We start from the raw sequence: 26,747 nt of genomic DNA, 5'->3' as shown, positions 1-26,747 counted from the left end.
ACCTCCTCTTGTCGGATTACACTCACCACATGCATATCCTACAATATACAGGGTATCTCAAGAAAATAGAAAATTTTGGAACAGAATTTTATGGAGGGGGAAAATATTTTTAATACATAATTACAAATTAAAATGGCAGATAGTATATTTCACAAATTTAAAATATTGAAGAAACAAAGTAGTTTCATACTTCCATCTTGTCCAATCACCAGCAAAACAAAAAACTATTTTTTTCTGATGAGTGGACAAGATGGAAGAATGAAGACTACTTTGTTTCTTCAATATTTTAAATTTATTTTCAATACATTTATCATGGTAATTAATAGTATAGAGTATATGACATTGATAAATTACAAACTAATATTTATTTCTTAAAGATGATGACAAATAGATAACTCCCATCTTTGCATAGACATTCCTTCAGTCTCTTAGGGACATTCTACATGGCTCAATTTAATGTTTCAACAGAATGTTGGCAATTTCCTCTTGGATCTTGGTTTTCAACAATACACATTGCTCTTAAGATGACTCCACGTAAAAAAATTACATTGTCAGATCCTGGCATCTTGGATGCTGTGAAATGTCACTATTTCTTGAAATTGCATGGTTACCAAACAGTTGTCATACAGTTTCATTGATATTCATGCAGAGTAAGATGTTGTTTCATCTTGTTGAGATCAGATGTTTTCAATCACATGTGAAAGTTTCTGAAGTTCCTGCACATCAAAGGTTTCCACAATGGCATTATACTAAACAGACATTACAGTGCTCATAAGGCCATTATCATTTTCAAAAATTTAAGGACCTATAATGCCATACAATGATACAGTATACTAAATGGTAATACAATTGGTGCTGGTGTAGCTGAGCAATATAGAAACATCCCAGAAACTGTAACCTTATATACTAACTAGTTTATGCTTACCATACAATTTTCAGCACATTGAATATTCAATCACAAAGTTTTTGGCTTTGTTCAAAGGCCCTCTTCAGATGAAATAACTAGTTATAGTTCTACTGAGCTTCCATGTGTTCTAAGTTATTTGAATATCCTGTTCTAGGCATTCTAAAAATTTTTTGTCTTTCTGTTATTAACTGAATGACTGGAAATTTTTTAGAATGCCTAGAACAGGATATTCAAATAACTTAGAATACAGTAGACCCCCCTATAATTACGGTCCCCATAATTACGATTCCTATAAAACTGCGAAAAAATTGCGANATATAAAATGAAAATGCATGCACTTGAAAGTGAGATGGAAAAATTGCAAGTTAGGTTAGAAAAAGCTGCTGCTGAAAAAGATAGGGTAGAAGTAAAATTAGAGAACTCTCAATCAGAATTAGGGCAAGCCAGAGCAGAACTTGATAAGTTACAAGGAGAAATGACTAAGATTCAAAATGAATGGGAACAAGCTAAATCAGAGACATCATGGTTATCAATGGAAAATGAACGGTTGAGAGATCAAACTGATAGATTAAAATCTGTTCAAGAACGTACTCAAACTTCTTCTGTTGGTAAAAATCCATTATATCAGACAGATGAAACAGATCGAATGCAAGAAAGGTTAGAACGTGTTCAGTCTGATTTGAGACGTGCACAAGCTGAGTTACGTATGAATCAAGCTGAACAGGATCGTGCACGTGGAGAAGTTGAACAATTGCAAGAAAAAGTTGAAAGATCACAAGGTGAAGTTTATAGATTGAAAGCTAAATTAGAAAATGCTCAAATAGAAAAGGAAAGTTTACAAGAAGAATATGATCGTGTTCAAGCAGCTGTAGCCCGTTCCCATTCTGAAAGAGATGCTGCATTAACTGAAGCAGAAAAGTTAAGAAGTGAACTAGAAAGAGTACAAGCAACTTTAAATAAAGCACAAGTTCAGCATGAGAAAACTCAAGCTTCCTTAGATAAAGCACAGCTTGATACAGATCGTATTCAGGAAAAATTGGATAAAGCAAATGCTGAGATACGTAGACTTCAGTCAGAGAGAGAGCGTGCTCAATGTGAAGTTGAGAGTTTACAAATACAGTTAACACAAAATCAAAATCAGTCTCAAAGATTACAAAAAGAAAAAGAAGTTTCACAATTAGATGCTGAAAAAATGAGAGAAAAATTCGAACGAACTCAAACTCAATTGCAAAGAGTTCAAAAGGAAAAGGATGTCCTTCATAATGAAGTAGAAAAACTTCAAGAAAGAGTTGATCTTCTTCAAACTCAGTTCAATAAAGTGCAGAAGGATAAAGAAAATGCTCAGGCTGAATTTGAAGTAGTTAGAGATAGATTAGAAAAAACTCAAAATCAGTTAGAAAAATATCATGTAGATTATGACACTTCTCAAGCAGAATTAAGAGTATTAAGAGAGAAACAAGATAAATTACAACAACAATTACAAAAAGCACAGGAAGATAGAGAGTTATCAAGAGTTGAATATGAAAAACTGCTTGAAAAACTAGAAAGATCTCAGTCTGAATTGTACAAAATTCAGTCTAAATTTGATCAGTCACAAGCAGAAATAGACAAATTAACATTAGAATTGGAAAAATCTCAAGTTATATCGGCCAAAGCAAAAGAGGAACAACGAAAGTCACAGGAAGAGTTTGATGGTCTTAAAGATTTATATGCTAAAACATACTCTCAGCTTTCTAAAACAAAGGAATCTGAGGAAAAATTTAAAGGGGAATTAGATAGATGCCAAATGGAACTTGAAGTTATTCGAGACAGGTATGAAAAATCACAGGTAGAACTAAGAAGAATACAGTCTGAACGTGATAAATTACAAGCAGATGTAGATCATATGTCTATTGAATTGGATAGGATACAAACTCATATTGGTAAAACACAAACTAGCCATGAAAAATCACAAGAAGAAATTGCTAGAATGCAAGTAGAACTTGAGAAAGTTTATGAAAAATTAGATAGATCTCAGGTTGAATTAAGAAGAGCACAGAATGAAAAAGATAGAATTCAGTCTGATAAAGAAAATATTCAAGCAGAATTGGAAAGATATCAAACACAAATGTCAAAGTATCATTCTGTTCAAGAAAAATCACAGGTTGAAATTGAGAGGATTAGAATCGACATGGAAAAAATAAAAGATAGATATGAGAAAGCACAAATAGAAATTGAAAAATCAAATCAACAAAAGGAAATAATGTCAGCTGAAATTCAGAAGCTTCAGAATGATCTTGATAGAATACGAAGTGATAAGGGAGTAACAATACAAGAAAGAGAACGATATGCAAATGAAATAGAAAGACTGCATATTGAAATTGAAAAAGTAAAAGATAAATATGAAACTGCCAAATTAGATCTACAGAGATTGCAAGATTTTAAACAACAACAACAAGCTGATATTGATCAACTTCATAAGAGAATAGATGTAAGTCACACAAAAACAGAAAAATATGTTGAGGATCATCAAAAACAAGAAATTGGTAAAATAATGATTGAATTTGAAAAAGTGAAAGATAGACTTGAAAGAAATCAGATAGAATTACAGAAAACATGTCAAGAAAGAGACTCATTACAAGCAGAATTAAAATCTTTACAATTAGCTTTAAGTAGAACACAGTCACAGTTAGAAAATGCTCAGTATAACAAACAAACAACGCCAACTGATTCTCAGCAAACATCTAATGAAATTACACGTCTGAAACAATTGTTAAGTAAATCTGAAACAGATTTACAAAAAACATTAGCTGATAATAGTCGACTTCAAACAGAAATAAGTAAATTAAAACAAGATTTAGAAGATGCTGATGTTTATATGGGAAGGTTTCAAGAAAATGAAGTAAAATTAAAAAGAAAGCTTGAAAAAATGCAATCTGATTGTAAAAGAATGCATGAACAATTAGAAGTAACTCAAACAGAATTGCATAGAACTGTTGAAGCAAGAGATAAATTGCAGAAAGAAGTACAGAATTATCAAGCTGAACTTGAACATGCAAAATCTGCAGTAGGAAAAACACAACAAGTTCAGCAAGTATCCAAAACAGAATTAGAAAAGTCACAGCAAGAAGTACATAGAATGCAAAGAGAATTACAAAAATTAGAACAACAATTGCAAAAAACTACTTATGAAAATAAAGAACTACATTCTGAACTGGAAAGAGCTGTTGATGCTATTGCTATACTAGAGAAAGAATTAGAAAACTCTCATAATGAATTAATGAAATCTAAAGAGCATAATAAACAGCTTAAAGCTGAGCAAATGAAATTACAGAAAAGTTTCGAAAAGGGAATTCAGAATGATGAATTTAGAGCTGAACTAGAACATCAAAGATCTGAAACAAGAAAGATGGCTCAAGAAGCTCAGCAGTTAAGAAAACAATATGAAAGAGCTCAAGAAGAAATAAAAAATTTTTCAGTAGAAAGAGAAAGATTCCAATCTCAACTAGAAAAATTAGTACAAGAATTAGAGAAAAGAGAGGTATGTATTGTAGTAATTACATAATTTTGAAATTTCTTATTTGTGTTACTGGATTTTAAAGGTTTTTAGTGTTTGTCATTACTTCCAGTAAGTGAGTAAGAAGATATCTTTATTTCTTATTTTATTGAAACTATTATTTATTTAGGCTGATCTACAACAATTACATCGACAAGCAAAAAAAGTTCCTCAGGATCAAGATAATGAATTACTAATGATAAAAAAACATTTGGAAGAAAAACAAAAAGCATTAGAAGAAGTAGAAAAAAGCTTGAAAAAAAGAGCAGAAAGGATAGAACAAATGGAAACTCATTTACAACAGGTTTGTTATTTAAAAAAAAAGAAAAAGCATAAGTCTTATATTATTATGATTGTATCAATATTAATGATTAATGATGTAAGATAAATTTTTTAATAAACTAGTTATAGACATCAAACTTTGTGCATGTATGTATTTGCATGCATGCATACATGCTTTAATACAGTTATATTTAAAATTTTTCAGTAAATTGTTTGTTTCTTATGTAATAAATACCATAAGAAACATTCTGTATATTTATACTGTTTAGAAAAATCACTGGAAAATTTCAGATAATTTGTCTTTAAACAAAATATTTTGATTTAAATCAAATATAAAAAAAATATAAAAAATGATCTTATATCTTATTAAATATCTATTAAACATAACAATAAAGTTTAAGTGCTGTTACTATGATTAATGTTTTCAATTTAAACATCTTCATTTTTTCTTTAATCATAAGTTATAAGTTGATTTTTTTTTTGTCAAATAACTTTAATGATTTGACTAATCAAATGTCACAATATAAATAGACTTATATAAATTTGCAATTTTGAAATTGCAATACATTGTATTTTCTCATTTCTTGATTAAATTTTTTTGACAAATATGATTATTACTGTTAAGATAGTGGTAATTTTATTAAAAGTTATTGACCTAATGAGTCAATAACTTTTAATGAATAGCATTTGATATAAACTTAAAAACTGCACTTCTAACAAAATGAAATTTGATGTTTTAAATATAGGGAAGTGGAAGAAATGAAAAGTTTATGAAACAGTTTAATGAATTACAACATAAATATATTGAATTAGAGAAATCAAAGTCAAAAGCAGTTGAAGATGCAAACAGATCTCAGGCAGAATTGGAAAGACTCCTTCAAATTATGACAAGTACAGAAGAAGAGAAATTTGCTTTGAATAACCAAATAAAGGAATTACAGGAGTATGTATTTTTTAAGGATTTATATTTTTTATCATTTGACAGTTTTAAATAATTTTACATATTCATTATTCATAATAATATATTTGCTGTAAAGATAATTTAGTTTTTACTATAACAATGAAATATCCATAAGACAACAACATTAATCTTTCTGTAGATAAAGTTGCATAAGCCATAACAGGGTAAACATGGTGAATTGATGTTGAGCAGCAATTGCTGGTCAACATCCATTCACCATGCTTAGTAATTAGGGCAATGGCACTTGTTGTTTCATACATATATGTGCAGTAATGTAGATGCAGTGTTTTCATGCAGTAGTTGTTTCATGTGAATGGAAACAACTACTTAGTTCTCAGAATTTAAGCAGCTGTTAGCCTCTTGATGAAATGTTCAATTTTTCCATTAAAAACAGTATAAAATATATACAAAAAATTATTTTTTAATATCTTATTTTAATGTCTAGTTTTAATTATTTATAAGTCAAAATAATACTGTTTACTCTTCTAAAAAAGTTAAAAAGTCTGAGATAAAGATTAAAAATTGACAATATGAAATAATGTAGATATTAATATTAATATTTTTAAAAAACAGTTTTATTTATATGTTAAAACATGCATAAATTTTTAATTATTTAGTGCACTAAAGGAAAAAGAAGCACAATTAAATAATTTAAAACGAACGCACCAAGCTGAAAAAGCACATGCTGTTCATTTGATGAAAGAACCACGTAGAGAAGAAGAGCATGCTAAAGACGCTGGCAAATCTCAAGTAAGAATATTAATATATATTAAAAACTATATCATAATATAAAATGAAATGATGAAAACTAACAATACTTTTATCACCAATCATTGTTTTGCTTCAGCAAACTGGGCCTGCCAGCTTCTTTTCTAGTTTCTTCTAAAAATGAGTTTTGCTACCTCTTTTCTTTGGAGTCAGTTTTGGAATGCTATTTGGTTATTGCAATGGACAATTTGTCTTCCGTAATTACCCTTTGGGTAACAAAATACTGATAAAATAATAACACTCTGCCGTAATTTTTTACTCTTCTTTCACATACTCATCATCACATTGGTGCAATTGTCAAATTCAGCATGTTCAATGTTGATTATATCTGTGTTTTTGTGCCTTTTGATATAAATACCTTTTATGAGAGATGACTATATGCATGTTGGCTTATATTAATCTCATTAATTTTATTTATTTTTATATTTTAATTTATAACTATTTGTTCAGTTACTATTATTTTTTATTTTTTTATGTGTCAGTATTATTTTTATTGTTTTTCTTTTGCCCATTATGCACCCACTTCTCCACTTTAGCCTTGTTTCATATACAAGTATGGATGAAAATATACAAGAGAGGATAAAATAATGACTGCCAAGCCTAATATTATTCATGAATGGTGCTATTAATACATGTTGTTTTAGTATTCCTCTCTTTTGAGAAGAGGAATGAAAGTGAAAGGTATAAATGTTTCTGTATTGATTAAATTTTCTTGTTGTTTATACTAACTGTTTTTATTTTTTATTATTATTATTTCAGATGAAGGTGAATGATTTTAAATATTTTAAGATAAATGGAAAAGTACTAAAGAAGGTATTGCATTAGTTAATTATTATTTTGATTAAAATAATTTTAAAGTTGAAGAGTTAATTTATAAGAATATTTAAATATTTTTGTGATGTTGAAATTAACTAAAGATAAAATTAATAATAATTTAAAATTGAATAATATATTTAATATAATTTGCTTACATGAAACTAATTTTAGTTAAAGTGATAATTTTTCAATTAAGTATAGATTAATTTTGAGAAATGCAGAATATTTCATTCAAATTTATACAATTTAGACCTTGAAGCACCAGAAGATTAATGGTTTAGTTATCTAAATTTGTTAACTAAATTAGTTCTTGTTTTGAACTTAATTTTATTTATTGCTTACATCACTAAATGAGATAGTTAAATAAGGGTTAATTTTCATTTTACAGTTATAACAATCTGCTGTGGTTGTAAATTATTATCTTAAGTTGTTTTGAGTCATTTAGTTGAATTTATAATAAAGCTTTTAAGTTTTGATATATACCTCATTAAATGAATGAATAAAAGCTTCAAGTTACTTATTGATGTAAGTTAGTTGTAAAGCTTTTTATATAATCAGCAGAAGTTTAGTCTTATCATAAAACTCAAAATTATAATGCATTAATTAGTCTAAAAAGCAAAAGATGACAAATTATAAAGTATGATATTCTAGTGCAGAAGTCTTCAACCTTCCACAGTCTTTGAAACCCTTCTAGTTTATAATATTCTTCAAGGAATCCTACATTTAGATAACAATTTAAGACAGTGTTTTCAAACTTTGGTTATCTACTCAAGTTCCATCTAAACATTCTTTTACATATCATGAAAAACTGTATGGGTGTAGACTATCCTGGAAAAATCATAGTTGCAGACCAAAACGTTTTTGTTTACTAATTTCTTAGCTGCTATCTTCAGTTCTGACAGTTTATCATAATTAATACAAGACATTTTATTTAGAAGTCAAAACAAAATATTTCTTAACAGATAAAAATAAAGATATTTTGTTTTGACTAAGAACTCTTCTCTTTGCTAATCAGAAACTTCACCAGTATAATAAGCAGGACTGTAGAGTCGGAATCAGGAGGAATTTCTGGCCAGTGGAGTCGGAGTTGGAATTGGAAAAAATGTGTCGACTCTGACTCCAGCACTTCAAATTTAATTTAGTTCTTTATTTAAATGAAAGAAAATTTATTTTATATTTAATAATTTTTTAAAATGTTTTTGTATTTTGTTATAATTCATTTATTTTAAATACAAAATACCACAATTTAATTTATTAAATACGTAGTTTTCTTTGTAGTATTTGTGTTTAGTAGTTAAATTGTTTTGACTTAATTGAATTTGAATATTTTTGAATCATTCTTTATTATCTCTGCTCTAAATGAGTACTCTATTTTTCTGAATGAGCGAGACTAATTGATCAGAGTATATATTTTTCTTTTCTGAACAAGGGGCTATATTGCACACTTTTTAGCTGGACTAACTTTTCTGGAAAGGTGAAACTGAAGTGCAAATGTTGTAGAATAAAGATATGTAGATGTTGAATTTTATCACCTCCCCCTTTCTCCTCTTATTAAATATTTGTTAAAAATTAATTTTTTTATATAAATAAATATTAATGTAAGTTAAATATTAAAAATACTAACTATAAAAGTGTTTGGGTAAATGCCTGGTGCTCCTTTCAGAGTTCAGAGTAGGGTACCCCTCTATGAGTGTCTCTGTCCCCCATAAAATGACTTGGTTTTTAATTTTGCCAGAGTCAGAGTCAGTCTATTAAAATTATCAGGAGTTGGAGTTGAGTGTTTTTTTACCTACTTCGCGGCCCTGATAATAAGTCCTATTAATAAACAAAGTCCAAGTAGACAATGTGTACACAGAAACATCAAATTTTTATTTGTATTTAGTCTTCAATTTATAGTGCATTTAAATTTCAACTTTCAATAAATTATAGACTTCTAAAATTAAATTGGTTCTGGCATTTTCTTGACGAATAACTATTTAATCATTTCTGTATATTTTATGTATTCAAGCAAAATATAAATTTAAGATTAAAATAATTATACTGTATATTATACTGTATACATAAAATTTTTGATTAAAAAGTAATATTTATCAGAGATTTTTAACAATATTTTATTTTTATTCTTTTCAGATTTTGCTGATTATAATTTTTTGAAATTAGTGCACACTATGTTCTAATTATGCATTGAAGAAGTGAATAATTAATGGCAATAACTTTTAGATAAATTAAATAACAAAAGTCTATTATAAACAAAATTTATTTAAATGAGCAATTGACACAGTTTGTGTTTATTTGTTGTTACACTTTAAGATATTTATATTATTTCATAGTTATAAATTATCAAATATAACAGCAAACAACGAAATGCTAAACATTTAATTCATTGAAAACAATCATGTAATGGATATTAAGATATAAGAAGGTTTGACGGAAATTGACAAACCGTATTGTTTATTAAAGTGGAAACCGTGTGAACTTTTTGATAAGCCTTCTTATGAGTTATCACATTGTTTCATACTGTTGTGAACATTTAACATTTTATAACAGTTAATGTTTTAGATATTAATGTATAAAACATTTATTTAATTAAATTTTAAAATTTGTCACTTTAACAAATTCTTATATCAACATCATATGAGAAACTATAATATAAGTTAAAATATTAAAAAAAATATTCATAAAGTCATTTTTCATAATTTATTTGATATATTGATCATGAATATAGTCAGGGATTTATTAAGATTTGAAATAATAATAGAAGCATATTCAATATTGAATATTAAATATTGTATGCTTCTTGAAATATATTGCTGAAGTGTGTGTGTTTTTATTAAAATAGTTGTTTATGACTGTGTGGCCAATGGAGATTACTTTCACTCAACCAAGGAATTAACTGTAACATCATTGGATTTAGTCATGAAATATTATACAATGGAAATTATTATTATTTTCTCATGTCAAAGAATTGATTTTTATGTGAACAAGAATATATTCCAGCCTTCCACAACCTTATTTTGGTGTTCTGGGAAACAAAATTCAGACTTAGAATACTTTTAGTAACATAAGAAAAAAATAATAAAAATAAGATACTGGATAATAAACCAATAATATACAATAATCATCAATGAATTTAAGTGATATTGTTGTACAACATATTATTTTTTAAGGTGTAATATAAGGATTATCATACATAATTATAAACTTATCATACAAATTTAACATAAAATTTATAAATTTTAAACAAACACGAGCTCTTCTTCAAAATGCCTAAAGTTTGATTTATGAGATACATTTGTAATTTATTATTTTTTTTTTCAAAATATGTAAATGATTTAACCAATTGAAAATAACAATTTAGTTTGTAGTTTTTAACAATACTCCTAAGGAAAATGAACCATTTCAGTTATTTCTGTCATTAAAAAATAAGTACAAACTCGAGGAATTTATACATGAGCCTGTTTACAGAATTCTCTTGGATTGATTGAAATATATCCAATAATAAATCCAGTAATAAGGATTATAGATAAATTTCTTTGAAAAACACTCCCCACATTATCACCTTCCATTTTTATAATTCAAGCGTTTTAATCTAAACTATGCAATTATTAATTATATTGTTCTAGGAAAGTATGAATAGGTGACGGAATGAATGTTTGCAATTGTTGGAACTTGTTATTTGGTTTCCAACTATTGAAAGTAATTATTGATATTTGTTTATAGATAGAAAGTATAGATATAAAATTAATAATTATTCCAACAAGTTTTATTGAATCAACATTAATCTTGTTGAAATTTACAAATTCAAATATAATATCATCATCATGTGTTAATATATATGTACCTTGGTTTTAATTAAGGGAATATTTATGCATTTATAAATATCTGTGAAATACATTTACGGATGTGTGCGTACTTGATATGTGTAAAACGACTTTGTTGTTAAATATTGTGAAATTTTGTGATTAATGTAATCGATATGTTGTTATTCAAATGCTTCTATACAATTAATTGTAATTAAAATTGTACAAAAATTCGTTTTTATTTCAGACCACTGTTCTAAATTTTGTACTAATGCGCTGTACAGAATGTGACGTTTTATAATTTAGAGAATACCATTAATTTGTATAGAGAGCACCGTTGTTAATATAACTTACATAGAAGATGGTATAACTATTTGATAATGCTGAACATGCTCAAGTACTAAATTTAGAACAGACTAAGTGTATTTATTTTATTTCTATATTTGTTACTTTGATATTTTGCAATACTATTTGTGTAAGAATTTATATTGTCTGGACAATAGCTAAAATGTTTGGAAACTTTTTGTGCTTCTTGAAAGATGTTTTTAAAAACAATATAATTTTTTGCAAATTTTAGTAAATGATATTGTATATGACAAACATATCAGTGAAAATATAGTTTAAATTAATTGGATATATATAAATATATATACATATATGACAATATTGGAAGATAGTTTGTGTTGTTTTCCGATAAACAATGGTTACTATATCCAGTTGTAATTCAGTATTATCATATATAAAAAAATAAATACACACAAATGCACTTAGATGCAATATACCATCCATCGTATCACAAGTTTTCAAAGAAGAAAACAAGTCAAGAATTATTCTTTTGTTGAAATTAAAATTTTGACGGAAAATTAGAAATAAAATTGGTCTGCAGTTTTAATATCCATATGAATTTTCAAATCGGTGTGTCTTGGATTTATAGATATAATTCTAATTAAAATTTGGAAAATATAAAAATTGTATTATTGGTTTGTCTGTTATTTAGAAAGTTAGAAGACTCCTCAATGGAGTTCTTCATTATTTATTTATTTATTACAAATCTCTTAGTGTATCGTTAATTATAATTTTGCAAAGTATTGATATTACCAGTACTGCATTAATTTTTATGAATTTACTCAGTATAGATTTACAATCATTACAATATGGAAGTAAATGTCTAGATAAAACAGTATTTATTTCAAGACAGTAATGTAAATACAGTATTAAGTTTCTGAAAATTCATAATAATGAAAATAAAATTACAATAAAAAAAATTTCAAGAATTATCCTCTGTGTTGTAATCCAGTATATGTCATTTATGTAACTAATGTCAAAATTATAAAAAGTTATACTCTAGAAATATTTGCTTATTATTTAATATTAATAAAAATGATTTTAATATTAAATAAATATTTCTTTTATATTAATTATTTCATAATTTAACTAAAATATATTTAGAATCGGTCCAGAAATCGCATGAACGATATCATTCGTTTACCGAATACAGTTCCAGTTCAGTAAACTTAGTAAATTGTATCCTGTATCAGGTGATATTTGTATCATTTACTTAATACATTAATTTTGCATTTAAATATTTATTATTTGTATTATAGTGCCATTTAATGACAAAACAAAGATAGTATAAAATGATGTAAAATGTTCCCGTTTACACGTTTTAAAACAATACACAAATTCTTTAAAAACACAACAAAAATGTATTTGAACTTTAATTTCTCCACAATTGAGTGACACACTGGCAATTAATTAATTTAATTTAAACACAACACTGGTTCTTTACCATCCACACAGCTACTCTCTCTGGTCAGCACTGACTCGACACACCAAAGGGAAGCGCACAATTTCTCCCTCTCTAGGCGGGAAAATCTCACCCCACATTCTCAGGGATACTATTACATAAACACACCTGACACTTGTGACAATCCTGTGCACTGTACAGTACATCGAATGCTCGGTAACATAAATGCACCTGACAATTGTAAATCGAACTTAACATCCTCCTGCCTTGAACCTTCCAGGGTTCAATTGGTCCCATACACGTTAAGGAAATCCTTTGAGGAATTCCTGTTAGTGTGTGGGGGAAAACTATACAGTTTCGGCGGCCTGTACAGAGTAGAAACGAAAAACCATTTGATTTCCCTGCGCAGGCCAACCATAACGTGTGTGCCGTCCTGACGTTCAGTTGTGAGGCCTCCGNACGAAGTTTTCACAGAAAAATAAGTTGTTAGAAATCGACCGCTATTTGCTGAGCTGTTCTGCGATGAAAACAAGCTTTAGCAATGGGGATGTCTAATAGTGCACACTTGATAAGTAATCCTACAATTTTTTGTTTATAGCGTAGTTTATACGGATTATTTCCAAAAAAAATATATGTATTTTGGAAATGTTGAGTCGGATTAGTCTATAATCGATTAATTTTATGGAAGAAAACCTTTGAATCAGTCGTAGTCCGTAAACTTGACACGTGTCGGGCTGTGATTGGAACGACTCGTAAGAAATCGGATTCCTAAAAAATGGAACGTATCTATGATCTTATAGGGGGGTCGACTGTATATGGAAGCTCAGTAGAACTATAACTCTTGTAATTTCACCAATTTTCCTTCATTTAGAGGCCTTTGAAGAAGGCCTCTGAATACATTTGTGATTGCATTTGTGATTGCAATACTCAGTTGCTGAAAGTTGTATGGTAAACATAAACTAGTTAGTAGCTGAGCAAGATTTTGCAGGACTAAATAACAAAACATTTTGTTTATTGACAAATCCATTCAGGTGGAAGTGGGCTTCATCCAACACCCACAAGTTGTTAATGAATTCATTATCCTTATTTACCTTTGTTATCACTTATTCATAGAATTCTTGTCACATCGGTTTGAGTTTATGGTTGATCTGTATGGATGGAAATTTAAGTCCGCTGACAGTATTCTTTGATCACTGTAAAAATGCAACATGATGCTGAACTGAACATTACAGGCTTCTTTTGAAAGCAGCTCAAACAGCTTTGATATTGGCATATAAACAGTTTGCACACTACCTGCAGATTTCTTTTTTCAGAGCTGATCTTATTTCTTCAAAATTCCATACCAATGTATTAATGGCATATGCTGACAAAACATAGTCATGATATCCTAAATTGAAATGATGTTGAGTTCTCTAAAGCAGTCTCCACACTGTCATTGTTATTATAAAATGCTTTGACCACAAAAACACAATGCACATCACTTCGCTTCTCCATGATAACTAAATGGCAAGATCTCATAAGCAGGGTTCAGTTCAGTCAGTTCCACTTACCTTGCAGAGCTGTCATCATACTTTCAAAATATCTTGTCTCTGAGATACCATATATGTATGTGTGTTCCTATATTCCTTATATTATCTTTTTTCAAATGTTTGAAAGCAATTTTTGATGAAAATAAATATAAAACATTAATAAGATTAATCAACATTTTGTTTGAATTTAATTGAACTGAAATTAAATTTTTCTAAAGTAATGTGGAAACTGATTAATCTTAGATGAATACATTTATTTAATTTTAATTTTAACTTAAAGCTAGATGTAATCACACATTCAAGCGATATACCTACTAACTTTTTAAATAATTATAGATTGAAAATTTAGAAGATCTACTGAAAGAAAAAGACAATCAAGTTGATATGGCTAGAGCAAGATTGACAGCAATGCAAGCTCATCATTCATCATCTGAAGGAGCTCTTTCAAGTTTGGAAGAAGCAATTAGTGATAAAGAAAAGCAAATTTCTCAGTTACGAGAACAAAGAGATAGAGCTGAACAAGAGAGAAATGAAGAAAGAGAATTACACGAACATGAAATTGCTGAATATAAAATGAAAATGCATGCACTTGAAAGTGAGATGGAAAAATTGCAAGTTAGGTTAGAAAAAGCTGCTGCTGAAAAAGATAGGGTAGAAGTAAAATTAGAGAACTCTCAATCAGAATTAGGGCAAGCCAGAGCAGAACTTGATAAGTTACAAGGAGAAATGACTAAGATTCAAAATGAATGGGAACAAGCTAAATCAGAGACATCATGGTTATCAATGGAAAATGAACGGTTGAGAGATCAAACTGATAGATTAAAATCTGTTCAAGAACGTACTCAAACTTCTTCTGTTGGTAAAAATCCATTATATCAGACAGATGAAACAGATCGAATGCAAGAAAGGTTAGAACGTGTTCAGTCTGATTTGAGACGTGCACAAGCTGAGTTACGTATGAATCAAGCTGAACAGGATCGTGCACGTGGAGAAGTTGAACAATTGCAAGAAAAAGTTGAAAGATCACAAGGTGAAGTTTATAGATTGAAAGCTAAATTAGAAAATGCTCAAATAGAAAAGGAAAGTTTACAAGAAGAATATGATCGTGTTCAAGCAGCTGTAGCCCGTTCCCATTCTGAAAGAGATGCTGCATTAACTGAAGCAGAAAAGTTAAGAAGTGAACTAGAAAGAGTACAAGCAACTTTAAATAAAGCACAAGTTCAGCATGAGAAAACTCAAGCTTCCTTAGATAAAGCACAGCTTGATACAGATCGTATTCAGGAAAAATTGGATAAAGCAAATGCTGAGATACGTAGACTTCAGTCAGAGAGAGAGCGTGCTCAATGTGAAGTTGAGAGTTTACAAATACAGTTAACACAAAATCAAAATCAGTCTCAAAGATTACAAAAAGAAAAAGAAGTTTCACAATTAGATGCTGAAAAAATGAGAGAAAAATTCGAACGAACTCAAACTCAATTGCAAAGAGTTCAAAAGGAAAAGGATGTCCTTCATAATGAAGTAGAAAAACTTCAAGAAAGAGTTGATCTTCTTCAAACTCAGTTCAATAAAGTGCAGAAGGATAAAGAAAATGCTCAGGCTGAATTTGAAGTAGTTAGAGATAGATTAGAAAAAACTCAAAATCAGTTAGAAAAATATCATGTAGATTATGACACTTCTCAAGCAGAATTAAGAGTATTAAGAGAGAAACAAGATAAATTACAACAACAATTACAAAAAGCACAGGAAGATAGAGAGTTATCAAGAGTTGAATATGAAAAACTGCTTGAAAAACTAGAAAGATCTCAGTCTGAATTGTACAAAATTCAGTCTAAATTTGATCAGTCACAAGCAGAAATAGACAAATTAACATTAGAATTGGAAAAATCTCAAGTTATATCGGCCAAAGCAAAAGAGGAACAACGAAAGTCACAGGAAGAGTTTGATGGTCTTAAAGATTTATATGCTAAAACATACTCTCAGCTTTCTAAAACAAAGGAATCTGAGGAAAAATTTAAAGGGGAATTAGATAGATGCCAAATGGAACTTGAAGTTATTCGAGACAGGTATGAAAAATCACAGGTAGAACTAAGAAGAATACAGTCTGAACGTGATAAATTACAAGCAGATGTAGATCATATGTCTATTGAATTGGATAGGATACAAACTCATATTGGTAAAACACAAACTAGCCATGAAAAATCACAAGAAGAAATTGCTAGAATGCAAGTAGAACTTGAGAAAGTTTATGAAAAATTAGATAGATCTCAGGTTGAATTAAGAAGAGCACAGAATGAAAAAGATAGAATTCAGTCTGATAAAGAAAATATTCAAGCAGAATTGGAAAGATATCAAACACAAATGTCAAAGTATCATTCTGTTCAAGAAAAATCACAGGTTGAAATTGAGAGGATTAGAATCGACATGGAAAAAATAAAAGATAGATATGAGAAAGCACAAATAGAAATTGAAAAATCAAATCAACAAAAGGAAATAATGTCAGCTGAAATTCAGAAGCTTCAGAATGATCTTGATAGAATACGAAGTGATAAGGGAGTAACAATACAAGAAAGAGAACGATATGCAAATGAAATAGAAAGACTGCATATTGAAATTGAAAAAGTAAAAGATAAATATGAAACTGCCAAATTAGATCTACAGAGATTGCAAGATTTTAAACAACAACAACAAGCTGATATTGATCAACTTCATAAGAGAATAGATGTAAGTCACACAAAAACAGAAAAATATGTTGAGGATCATCAAAAACAAGAAATTGGTAAAATAATGATTGAATTTGAAAAAGTGAAAGATAGACTTGAAAGAAATCAGATAGAATTACAGAAAACATGTCAAGAAAGAGACTCATTACAAGCAGAATTAAAATCTTTACAATTAGCTTTAAGTAGAACACAGTCACAGTTAGAAAATGCTCAGTATAACAAACAAACAACGCCAACTGATTCTCAGCAAACATCTAATGAAATTACACGTCTGAAACAATTGTTAAGTAAATCTGAAACAGATTTACAAAAAACATTAGCTGATAATAGTCGACTTCAAACAGAAATAAGTAAATTAAAACAAGATTTAGAAGATGCTGATGTTTATATGGGAAGGTTTCAAGAAAATGAAGTAAAATTAAAAAGAAAGCTTGAAAAAATGCAATCTGATTGTAAAAGAATGCATGAACAATTAGAAGTAACTCAAACAGAATTGCATAGAACTGTTGAAGCAAGAGATAAATTGCAGAAAGAAGTACAGAATTATCAAGCTGAACTTGAACATGCAAAATCTGCAGTAGGAAAAACACAACAAGTTCAGCAAGTATCCAAAACAGAATTAGAAAAGTCACAGCAAGAAGTACATAGAATGCAAAGAGAATTACAAAAATTAGAACAACAATTGCAAAAAACTACTTATGAAAATAAAGAACTACATTCTGAACTGGAAAGAGCTGTTGATGCTATTGCTATACTAGAGAAAGAATTAGAAAACTCTCATAATGAATTAATGAAATCTAAAGAGCATAATAAACAGCTTAAAGCTGAGCAAATGAAATTACAGAAAAGTTTCGAAAAGGGAATTCAGAATGATGAATTTAGAGCTGAACTAGAACATCAAAGATCTGAAACAAGAAAGATGGCTCAAGAAGCTCAGCAGTTAAGAAAACAATATGAAAGAGCTCAAGAAGAAATAAAAAATTTTTCAGTAGAAAGAGAAAGATTCCAATCTCAACTAGAAAAATTAGTACAAGAATTAGAGAAAAGAGAGGTATGTATTGTAGTAATTACATAATTTTGAAATTTCTTATTTGTGTTACTGGATTTTAAAGGTTTTTAGTGTTTGTCATTACTTCCAGTAAGTGAGTAAGAAGATATCTTTATTTCTTATTTTATTGAAACTATTATTTATTTAGGCTGATCTACAACAATTACATCGACAAGCAAAAAAAGTTCCTCAGGATCAAGATAATGAATTACTAATGATAAAAAAACATTTGGAAGAAAAACAAAAAGCATTAGAAGAAGTAGAAAAAAGCTTGAAAAAAAGAGCAGAAAGGATAGAACAAATGGAAACTCATTTACAACAGGTTTGTTATTTAAAAAAAAAGAAAAAGCATAAGTCTTATATTATTATGATTGTATCAATATTAATGATTAATGATGTAAGATAAATTTTTTAATAAACTAGTTATAGACATCAAACTTTGTGCATGTATGTATTTGCATGCATGCATACATGCTTTAATACAGTTATATTTAAAATTTTTCAGTAAATTGTTTGTTTCTTATGTAATAAATACCATAAGAAACATTCTGTATATTTATACTGTTTAGAAAAATCACTGGAAAATTTCAGATAATTTGTCTTTAAACAAAATATTTTGATTTAAATCAAATATAAAAAAAATATAAAAAATGATCTTATATCTTATTAAATATCTATTAAACATAACAATAAAGTTTAAGTGCTGTTACTATGATTAATGTTTTCAATTTAAACATCTTCATTTTTTCTTTAATCATAAGTTATAAGTTGATTTTTTTTTTGTCAAATAACTTTAATGATTTGACTAATCAAATGTCACAATATAAATAGACTTATATAAATTTGCAATTTTGAAATTGCAATACATTGTATTTTCTCATTTCTTGATTAAATTTTTTTGACAAATATGATTATTACTGTTAAGATAGTGGTAATTTTATTAAAAGTTATTGACCTAATGAGTCAATAACTTTTAATGAATAGCATTTGATATAAACTTAAAAACTGCACTTCTAACAAAATGAAATTTGATGTTTTAAATATAGGGAGGTGGAAGAAATGAAAAGTTTATGAAACAGTTTAATGAATTACAACATAAATATATTGAATTAGAGAAATCAAAGTCAAAAGCAGTTGAAGATGCAAACAGATCTCAGGCAGAATTGGAAAGACTCCTTCAAATTATGACAAGTACAGAAGAAGAGAAATTTGCTTTGAATAACCAAATAAAGGAATTACAGGAGTATGTATTTTTTAAGGATTTATATTTTTTATCATTTGACAGTTTTAAATAATTTTACATATTCATTATTCATAATAATATATTTGCTGTAAAGATAATTTAGTTTTTACTATAACAATGAAATATCCATAAGACAACAACATTAATCTTTCTGTAGATAAAGTTGCATAAGCCATAACAGGGTAAACATGGTGAATTGATGTTGAGCAGCAATTGCTGGTCAACATCCATTCACCATGCTTAGTAATTAGGGCAATGGCACTTGTTGTTTCATACATATATGTGCAGTAATGTAGATGCAGTGTTTTCATGCAGTAGTTGTTTCATGTGAATGGAAACAACTACTTAGTTCTCAGAATTTAAGCAGCTGTTAGCCTCTTGATGAAATGTTCAATTTTTCCATTAAAAACAGTATAAAATATATACAAAAAATTATTTTTTAATATCTTATTTTAATGTCTAGTTTTAATTATTTATAAGTCAAAATAATACTGTTTACTCTTCTAAAAAAGTTAAAAAGTCTGAGATAAAGATTAAAAATTGACAATATGAAATAATGTAGATATTAATATTAATATTTTTAAAAAACAGTTTTATTTATATGTTAAAACATGCATAAATTTTTAATTATTTAGTGCACTAAAGGAAAAAGAAGCACAATTAAATAATTTAAAACGAACGCACCAAGCTGAAAAAGCACATGCTGTTCATTTGATGAAAGAACCACGTAGAGAAGAAGAGCATGCTAAAGACGCTGGCAAATCTCAAGTAAGAATATTAATATATATTAAAAACTATATCATAATATAAAATGAAATGATGAAAACTAACAATACTTTTATCACCAATCATTGTTTTGCTTCAGCAAACTGGGCCTGCCAGCTTCTTTTCTAGTTTCTTCTAAAAATGAGTTTTGCTACCTCTTTTCTTTGGAGTCAGTTTTGGAATGCTATTTGGTTATTGCAATGGACAATTTGTCTTCCGTAATTACCCTTTGGGTAACAAAATACTGATAAAATAATAACACTCTGCCGTAATTTTTTACTCTTCTTTCACATACTCATCATCACATTGGTGCAATTGTCAAATTCAGCATGTTCAATGTTGATTATATCTGTGTTTTTGTGCCTTTTGATATAAATACCTTTTATGAGAGATGACTATATGCATGTTGGCTTATATTAATCTCATTAATTTTATTTATTTTTATATTTTAATTTATAACTATTTGTTCAGTTACTATTATTTTTTATTTTTTTATGTGTCAGTATTATTTTTATTGTTTTTCTTTTGCCCATTATGCACCCACTTCTCCACTTTAGCCTTGTTTCATATACAAGTATGGATGAAAATATACAAGAGAGGATAAAATAATGACTGCCAAGCCTAATATTATTCATGAATGGTGCTATTAATACATGTTGTTTTAGTATTCCTCTCTTTTGAGAAGAGGAATGAAAGTGAAAGGTATAAATGTTTCTGTATTGATTAAATTTTCTTGTTGTTTATACTAACTGTTTTTATTTTTTATTATTATTATTTCAGATGAAGGTGAATGATTTTAAATATTTTAAGATAAATGGAAAAGTACTAAAGAAGGTATTGCATTAGTTAATTATTATTTTGATTAAAATAATTTTAAAGTTGAAGAGTTAATTTATAAGAATATTTAAATATTTTTGTGATGTTGAAATTAACTAAAGATAAAATTAATAATAATTTAAAATTGAATAATATATTTAATATAATTTGCTTACATGAAACTAATTTTAGTTAAAGTGATAATTTTTCAATTAAGTATAGATTAATTTTGAGAAATGCAGAATATTTCATTCAAATTTATACAATTTAGACCTTGAAGCACCAGAAGATTAATGGTTTAGTTATCTAAATTTGTTAACTAAATTAGTTCTTGTTTTGAACTTAATTTTATTTATTGCTTACATCACTAAATGAGATAGTTAAATAAGGGTTAATTTTCATTTTACAGTTATAACAATCTGCTGTGGTTGTAAATTATTATCTTAAGTTGTTTTGAGTCATTTAGTTGAATTTATAATAAAGCTTTTAAGTTTTGATATATACCTCATTAAATGAATGAATAAAAGCTTCAAGTTACTTATTGATGTAAGTTAGTTGTAAAGCTTTTTATATAATCAGCAGAAGTTTAGTCTTATCATAAAACTCAAAATTATAATGCATTAATTAGTCTAAAAAGCAAAAGATGACAAATTATAAAGTATGATATTCTAGTGCAGAAGTCTTCAACCTTCCACAGTCTTTGAAACCCTTCTAGTTTATAATATTCTTCAAGGAATCCTACATTTAGATAACAATTTAAGACAGTGTTTTCAAACTTTGGTTATCTACTCAAGTTCCATCTAAACATTCTTTTACATATCATGAAAAACTGTATGGGTGTAGACTATCCTGGAAAAATCATAGTTGCAGACCAAAACGTTTTTGTTTACTAATTTCTTAGCTGCTATCTTCAGTTCTGACAGTTTATCATAATTAATACAAGACATTTTATTTAGAAGTCAAAACAAAATATTTCTTAACAGATAAAAATAAAGATATTTTGTTTTGACTAAGAACTCTTCTCTTTGCTAATCAGAAACTTCACCAGTATAATAAGCAGGACTGTAGAGTCGGAATCAGGAGGAATTTCTGGCCAGTGGAGTCGGAGTTGGAATTGGAAAAAATGTGTCGACTCTGACTCCAGCACTTCAAATTTAATTTAGTTCTTTATTTAAATGAAAGAAAATTTATTTTATATTTAATAATTTTTTAAAATGTTTTTGTATTTTGTTATAATTCATTTATTTTAAATACAAAATACCACAATTTAATTTATTAAATACGTAGTTTTCTTTGTAGTATTTGTGTTTAGTAGTTAAATTGTTTTGACTTAATTGAATTTGAATATTTTTGAATCATTCTTTATTATCTCTGCTCTAAATGAGTACTCTATTTTTCTGAATGAGCGAGACTAATTGATCAGAGTATATATTTTTCTTTTCTGAACAAGGGGCTATATTGCACACTTTTTAGCTGGACTAACTTTTCTGGAAAGGTGAAACTGAAGTGCAAATGTTGTAGAATAAAGATATGTAGATGTTGAATTTTATCACCTCCCCCTTTCTCCTCTTATTAAATATTTGTTAAAAATTAATTTTTTTATATAAATAAATATTAATGTAAGTTAAATATTAAAAATACTAACTATAAAAGTGTTTGGGTAAATGCCTGGTGCTCCTTTCAGAGTTCAGAGTAGGGTACCCCTCTATGAGTGTCTCTGTCCCCCATAAAATGACTTGGTTTTTAATTTTGCCAGAGTCAGAGTCAGTCTATTAAAATTATCAGGAGTTGGAGTTGAGTGTTTTTTTACCTACTTCGCGGCCCTGATAATAAGTCCTATTAATAAACAAAGTCCAAGTAGACAATGTGTACACAGAAACATCAAATTTTTATTTGTATTTAGTCTTCAATTTATAGTGCATTTAAATTTCAACTTTCAATAAATTATAGACTTCTAAAATTAAATTGGTTCTGGCATTTTCTTGACGAATAACTATTTAATCATTTCTGTATATTTTATGTATTCAAGCAAAATATAAATTTAAGATTAAAATAATTATACTGTATATTATACTGTATACATAAAATTTTTGATTAAAAAGTAATATTTATCAGAGATTTTTAACAATATTTTATTTTTATTCTTTTCAGATTTTGCTGATTATAATTTTTTGAAATTAGTGCACACTATGTTCTAATTATGCATTGAAGAAGTGAATAATTAATGGCAATAACTTTTAGATAAATTAAATAACAAAAGTCTATTATAAACAAAATTTATTTAAATGAGCAATTGACACAGTTTGTGTTTATTTGTTGTTACACTTTAAGATATTTATATTATTTCATAGTTATAAATTATCAAATATAACAGCAAACAACGAAATGCTAAACATTTAATTCATTGAAAACAATCATGTAATGGATATTAAGATATAAGAAGGTTTGACGGAAATTGACAAACCGTATTGTTTATTAAAGTGGAAACCGTGTGAACTTTTTGATAAGCCTTCTTATGAGTTATCACATTGTTTCATACTGTTGTGAACATTTAACATTTTATAACAGTTAATGTTTTAGATATTAATGTATAAAACATTTATTTAATTAAATTTTAAAATTTGTCACTTTAACAAATTCTTATATCAACATCATATGAGAAACTATAATATAAGTTAAAATATTAAAAAAAATATTCATAAAGTCATTTTTCATAATTTATTTGATATATTGATCATGAATATAGTCAGGGATTTATTAAGATTTGAAATAATAATAGAAGCATATTCAATATTGAATATTAAATATTGTATGCTTCTTGAAATATATTGCTGAAGTGTGTGTGTTTTTATTAAAATAGTTGTTTATGACTGTGTGGCCAATGGAGATTACTTTCACTCAACCAAGGAATTAACTGTAACATCATTGGATTTAGTCATGAAATATTATACAATGGAAATTATTATTATTTTCTCATGTCAAAGAATTGATTTTTATGTGAACAAGAATATATTCCAGCCTTCCACAACCTTATTTTGGTGTTCTGGGAAACAAAATTCAGACTTAGAATACTTTTAGTAACATAAGAAAAAAATAATAAAAATAAGATACTGGATAATAAACCAATAATATACAATAATCATCAATGAATTTAAGTGATATTGTTGTACAACATATTATTTTTTAAGGTGTAATATAAGGATTATCATACATAATTATAAACTTATCATACAAATTTAACATAAAATTTATAAATTTTAAACAAACACGAGCTCTTCTTCAAAATGCCTAAAGTTTGATTTATGAGATACATTTGTAATTTATTATTTTTTTTTTCAAAATATGTAAATGATTTAACCAATTGAAAATAACAATTTAGTTTGTAGTTTTTAACAATACTCCTAAGGAAAATGAACCATTTCAGTTATTTCTGTCATTAAAAAATAAGTACAAACTCGAGGAATTTATACATGAGCCTGTTTACAGAATTCTCTTGGATTGATTGAAATATATCCAATAATAAATCCAGTAATAAGGATTATAGATAAATTTCTTTGAAAAACACTCCCCACATTATCACCTTCCATTTTTATAATTCAAGCGTTTTAATCTAAACTATGCAATTATTAATTATATTGTTCTAGGAAAGTATGAATAGGTGACGGAATGAATGTTTGCAATTGTTGGAACTTGTTATTTGGTTTCCAACTATTGAAAGTAATTATTGATATTTGTTTATAGATAGAAAGTATAGATATAAAATTAATAATTATTCCAACAAGTTTTATTGAATCAACATTAATCTTGTTGAAATTTACAAATTCAAATATAATATCATCATCATGTGTTAATATATATGTACCTTGGTTTTAATTAAGGGAATATTTATGCATTTATAAATATCTGTGAAATACATTTACGGATGTGTGCGTACTTGATATGTGTAAAACGACTTTGTTGTTAAATATTGTGAAATTTTGTGATTAATGTAATCGATATGTTGTTATTCAAATGCTTCTATACAATTAATTGTAATTAAAATTGTACAAAAATTCGTTTTTATTTCAGACCACTGTTCTAAATTTTGTACTAATGCGCTGTACAGAATGTGACGTTTTATAATTTAGAGAATACCATTAATTTGTATAGAGAGCACCGTTGTTAATATAACTTACATAGAAGATGGTATAACTATTTGATAATGCTGAACATGCTCAAGTACTAAATTTAGAACAGACTAAGTGTATTTATTTTATTTCTATATTTGTTACTTTGATATTTTGCAATACTATTTGTGTAAGAATTTATATTGTCTGGACAATAGCTAAAATGTTTGGAAACTTTTTGTGCTTCTTGAAAGATGTTTTTAAAAACAATATAATTTTTTGCAAATTTTAGTAAATGATATTGTATATGACAAACATATCAGTGAAAATATAGTTTAAATTAATTGGATATATATAAATATATATACATATATGACAATATTGGAAGATAGTTTGTGTTGTTTTCCGATAAACAATGGTTACTATATCCAGTTGTAATTCAGTATTATCATATATAAAAAAATAAATACACACAAATGCACTTAGATGCAATATACCATCCATCGTATCACAAGTTTTCAAAGAAGAAAACAAGTCAAGAATTATTCTTTTGTTGAAATTAAAATTTTGACGGAAAATTAGAAATAAAATTGGTCTGCAGTTTTAATATCCATATGAATTTTCAAATCGGTGTGTCTTGGATTTATAGATATAATTCTAATTAAAATTTGGAAAATATAAAAATTGTATTATTGGTTTGTCTGTTATTTAGAAAGTTAGAAGACTCCTCAATGGAGTTCTTCATTATTTATTTATTTATTACAAATCTCTTAGTGTATCGTTAATTATAATTTTGCAAAGTATTGATATTACCAGTACTGCATTAATTTTTATGAATTTACTCAGTATAGATTTACAATCATTACAATATGGAAGTAAATGTCTAGATAAAACAGTATTTATTTCAAGACAGTAATGTAAATACAGTATTAAGTTTCTGAAAATTCATAATAATGAAAATAAAATTACAATAAAAAAAATTTCAAGAATTATCCTCTGTGTTGTAATCCAGTATATGTCATTTATGTAACTAATGTCAAAATTATAAAAAGTTATACTCTAGAAATATTTGCTTATTATTTAATATTAATAAAAATGATTTTAATATTAAATAAATATTTCTTTTATATTAATTATTTCATAATTTAACTAAAATATATTTAGAATCGGTCCAGAAATCGCATGAACGATATCATTCGTTTACCGAATACAGTTCCAGTTCAGTAAACTTAGTAAATTGTATCCTGTATCAGGTGATATTTGTATCATTTACTTAATACATTAATTTTGCATTTAAATATTTATTATTTGTATTATAGTGCCATTTAATGACAAAACAAAGATAGTATAAAATGATGTAAAATGTTCCCGTTTACACGTTTTAAAACAATACACAAATTCTTTAAAAACACAACAAAAATGTATTTGAACTTTAATTTCTCCACAATTGAGTGACACACTGGCAATTAATTAATTTAATTTAAACACAACACTGGTTCTTTACCATCCACACAGCTACTCTCTCTGGTCAGCACTGACTCGACACACCAAAGGGAAGCGCACAATTTCTCCCTCTCTAGGCGGGAAAATCTCACCCCACATTCTCAGGGATACTATTACATAAACACACCTGACACTTGTGACAATCCTGTGCACTGTACAGTACATCGAATGCTCGGTAACATAAATGCACCTGACAATTGT

At 27.4% G+C, this 26,747-nt stretch overlaps 1 protein-coding gene and 1 long non-coding RNA gene across 2 annotated transcripts; both read left to right on the top strand.

The window, feature by feature from the left end:
- The first annotated feature begins 1,229 nt into the window (after nucleotides 1-1,229).
- On the top strand, nucleotides 1,230-26,100 carry LOC111638996 (trichohyalin-like). The gene is made up of 11 exons (XM_023384771.1): nucleotides 1,230-4,427; nucleotides 4,573-4,746; nucleotides 5,471-5,667; nucleotides 6,303-6,435; nucleotides 14,688-18,116; nucleotides 18,262-18,435; nucleotides 19,160-19,356; nucleotides 19,992-20,124; nucleotides 20,222-20,823; nucleotides 20,902-20,955; nucleotides 23,089-26,100. The coding sequence occupies exons 1-9, from the start codon at nucleotides 1,230-1,232 to the stop codon at nucleotides 20,258-20,260; spliced, it is 7,674 nt and encodes a 2,557-aa protein (XP_023240539.1). The 3' UTR covers nucleotides 20,261-20,823; nucleotides 20,902-20,955; nucleotides 23,089-26,100.
- Nucleotides 6,443-12,411, top strand: LOC111639002. The gene is made up of 3 exons (XR_002758991.1): nucleotides 6,443-7,134; nucleotides 7,213-7,266; nucleotides 9,400-12,411. It is a non-coding gene; the product is annotated as an uncharacterized LOC111639002 (long non-coding RNA).
- Nucleotides 26,101-26,747: the final 647 nt, after the last annotated feature.

This window comes from Centruroides sculpturatus, unplaced genomic scaffold, assembly GCF_000671375.1.
Source record: "Centruroides sculpturatus isolate CEXI.00-Female unplaced genomic scaffold, Cexi_2.0 scaffold1066, whole genome shotgun sequence".
Lineage (NCBI taxonomy): Eukaryota > Metazoa > Arthropoda > Arachnida > Scorpiones > Buthidae > Centruroides > Centruroides sculpturatus.
Note: the sequence above shows the minus strand (reverse complement) of the source record. Positions and strands in the feature narration are given on the sequence as shown.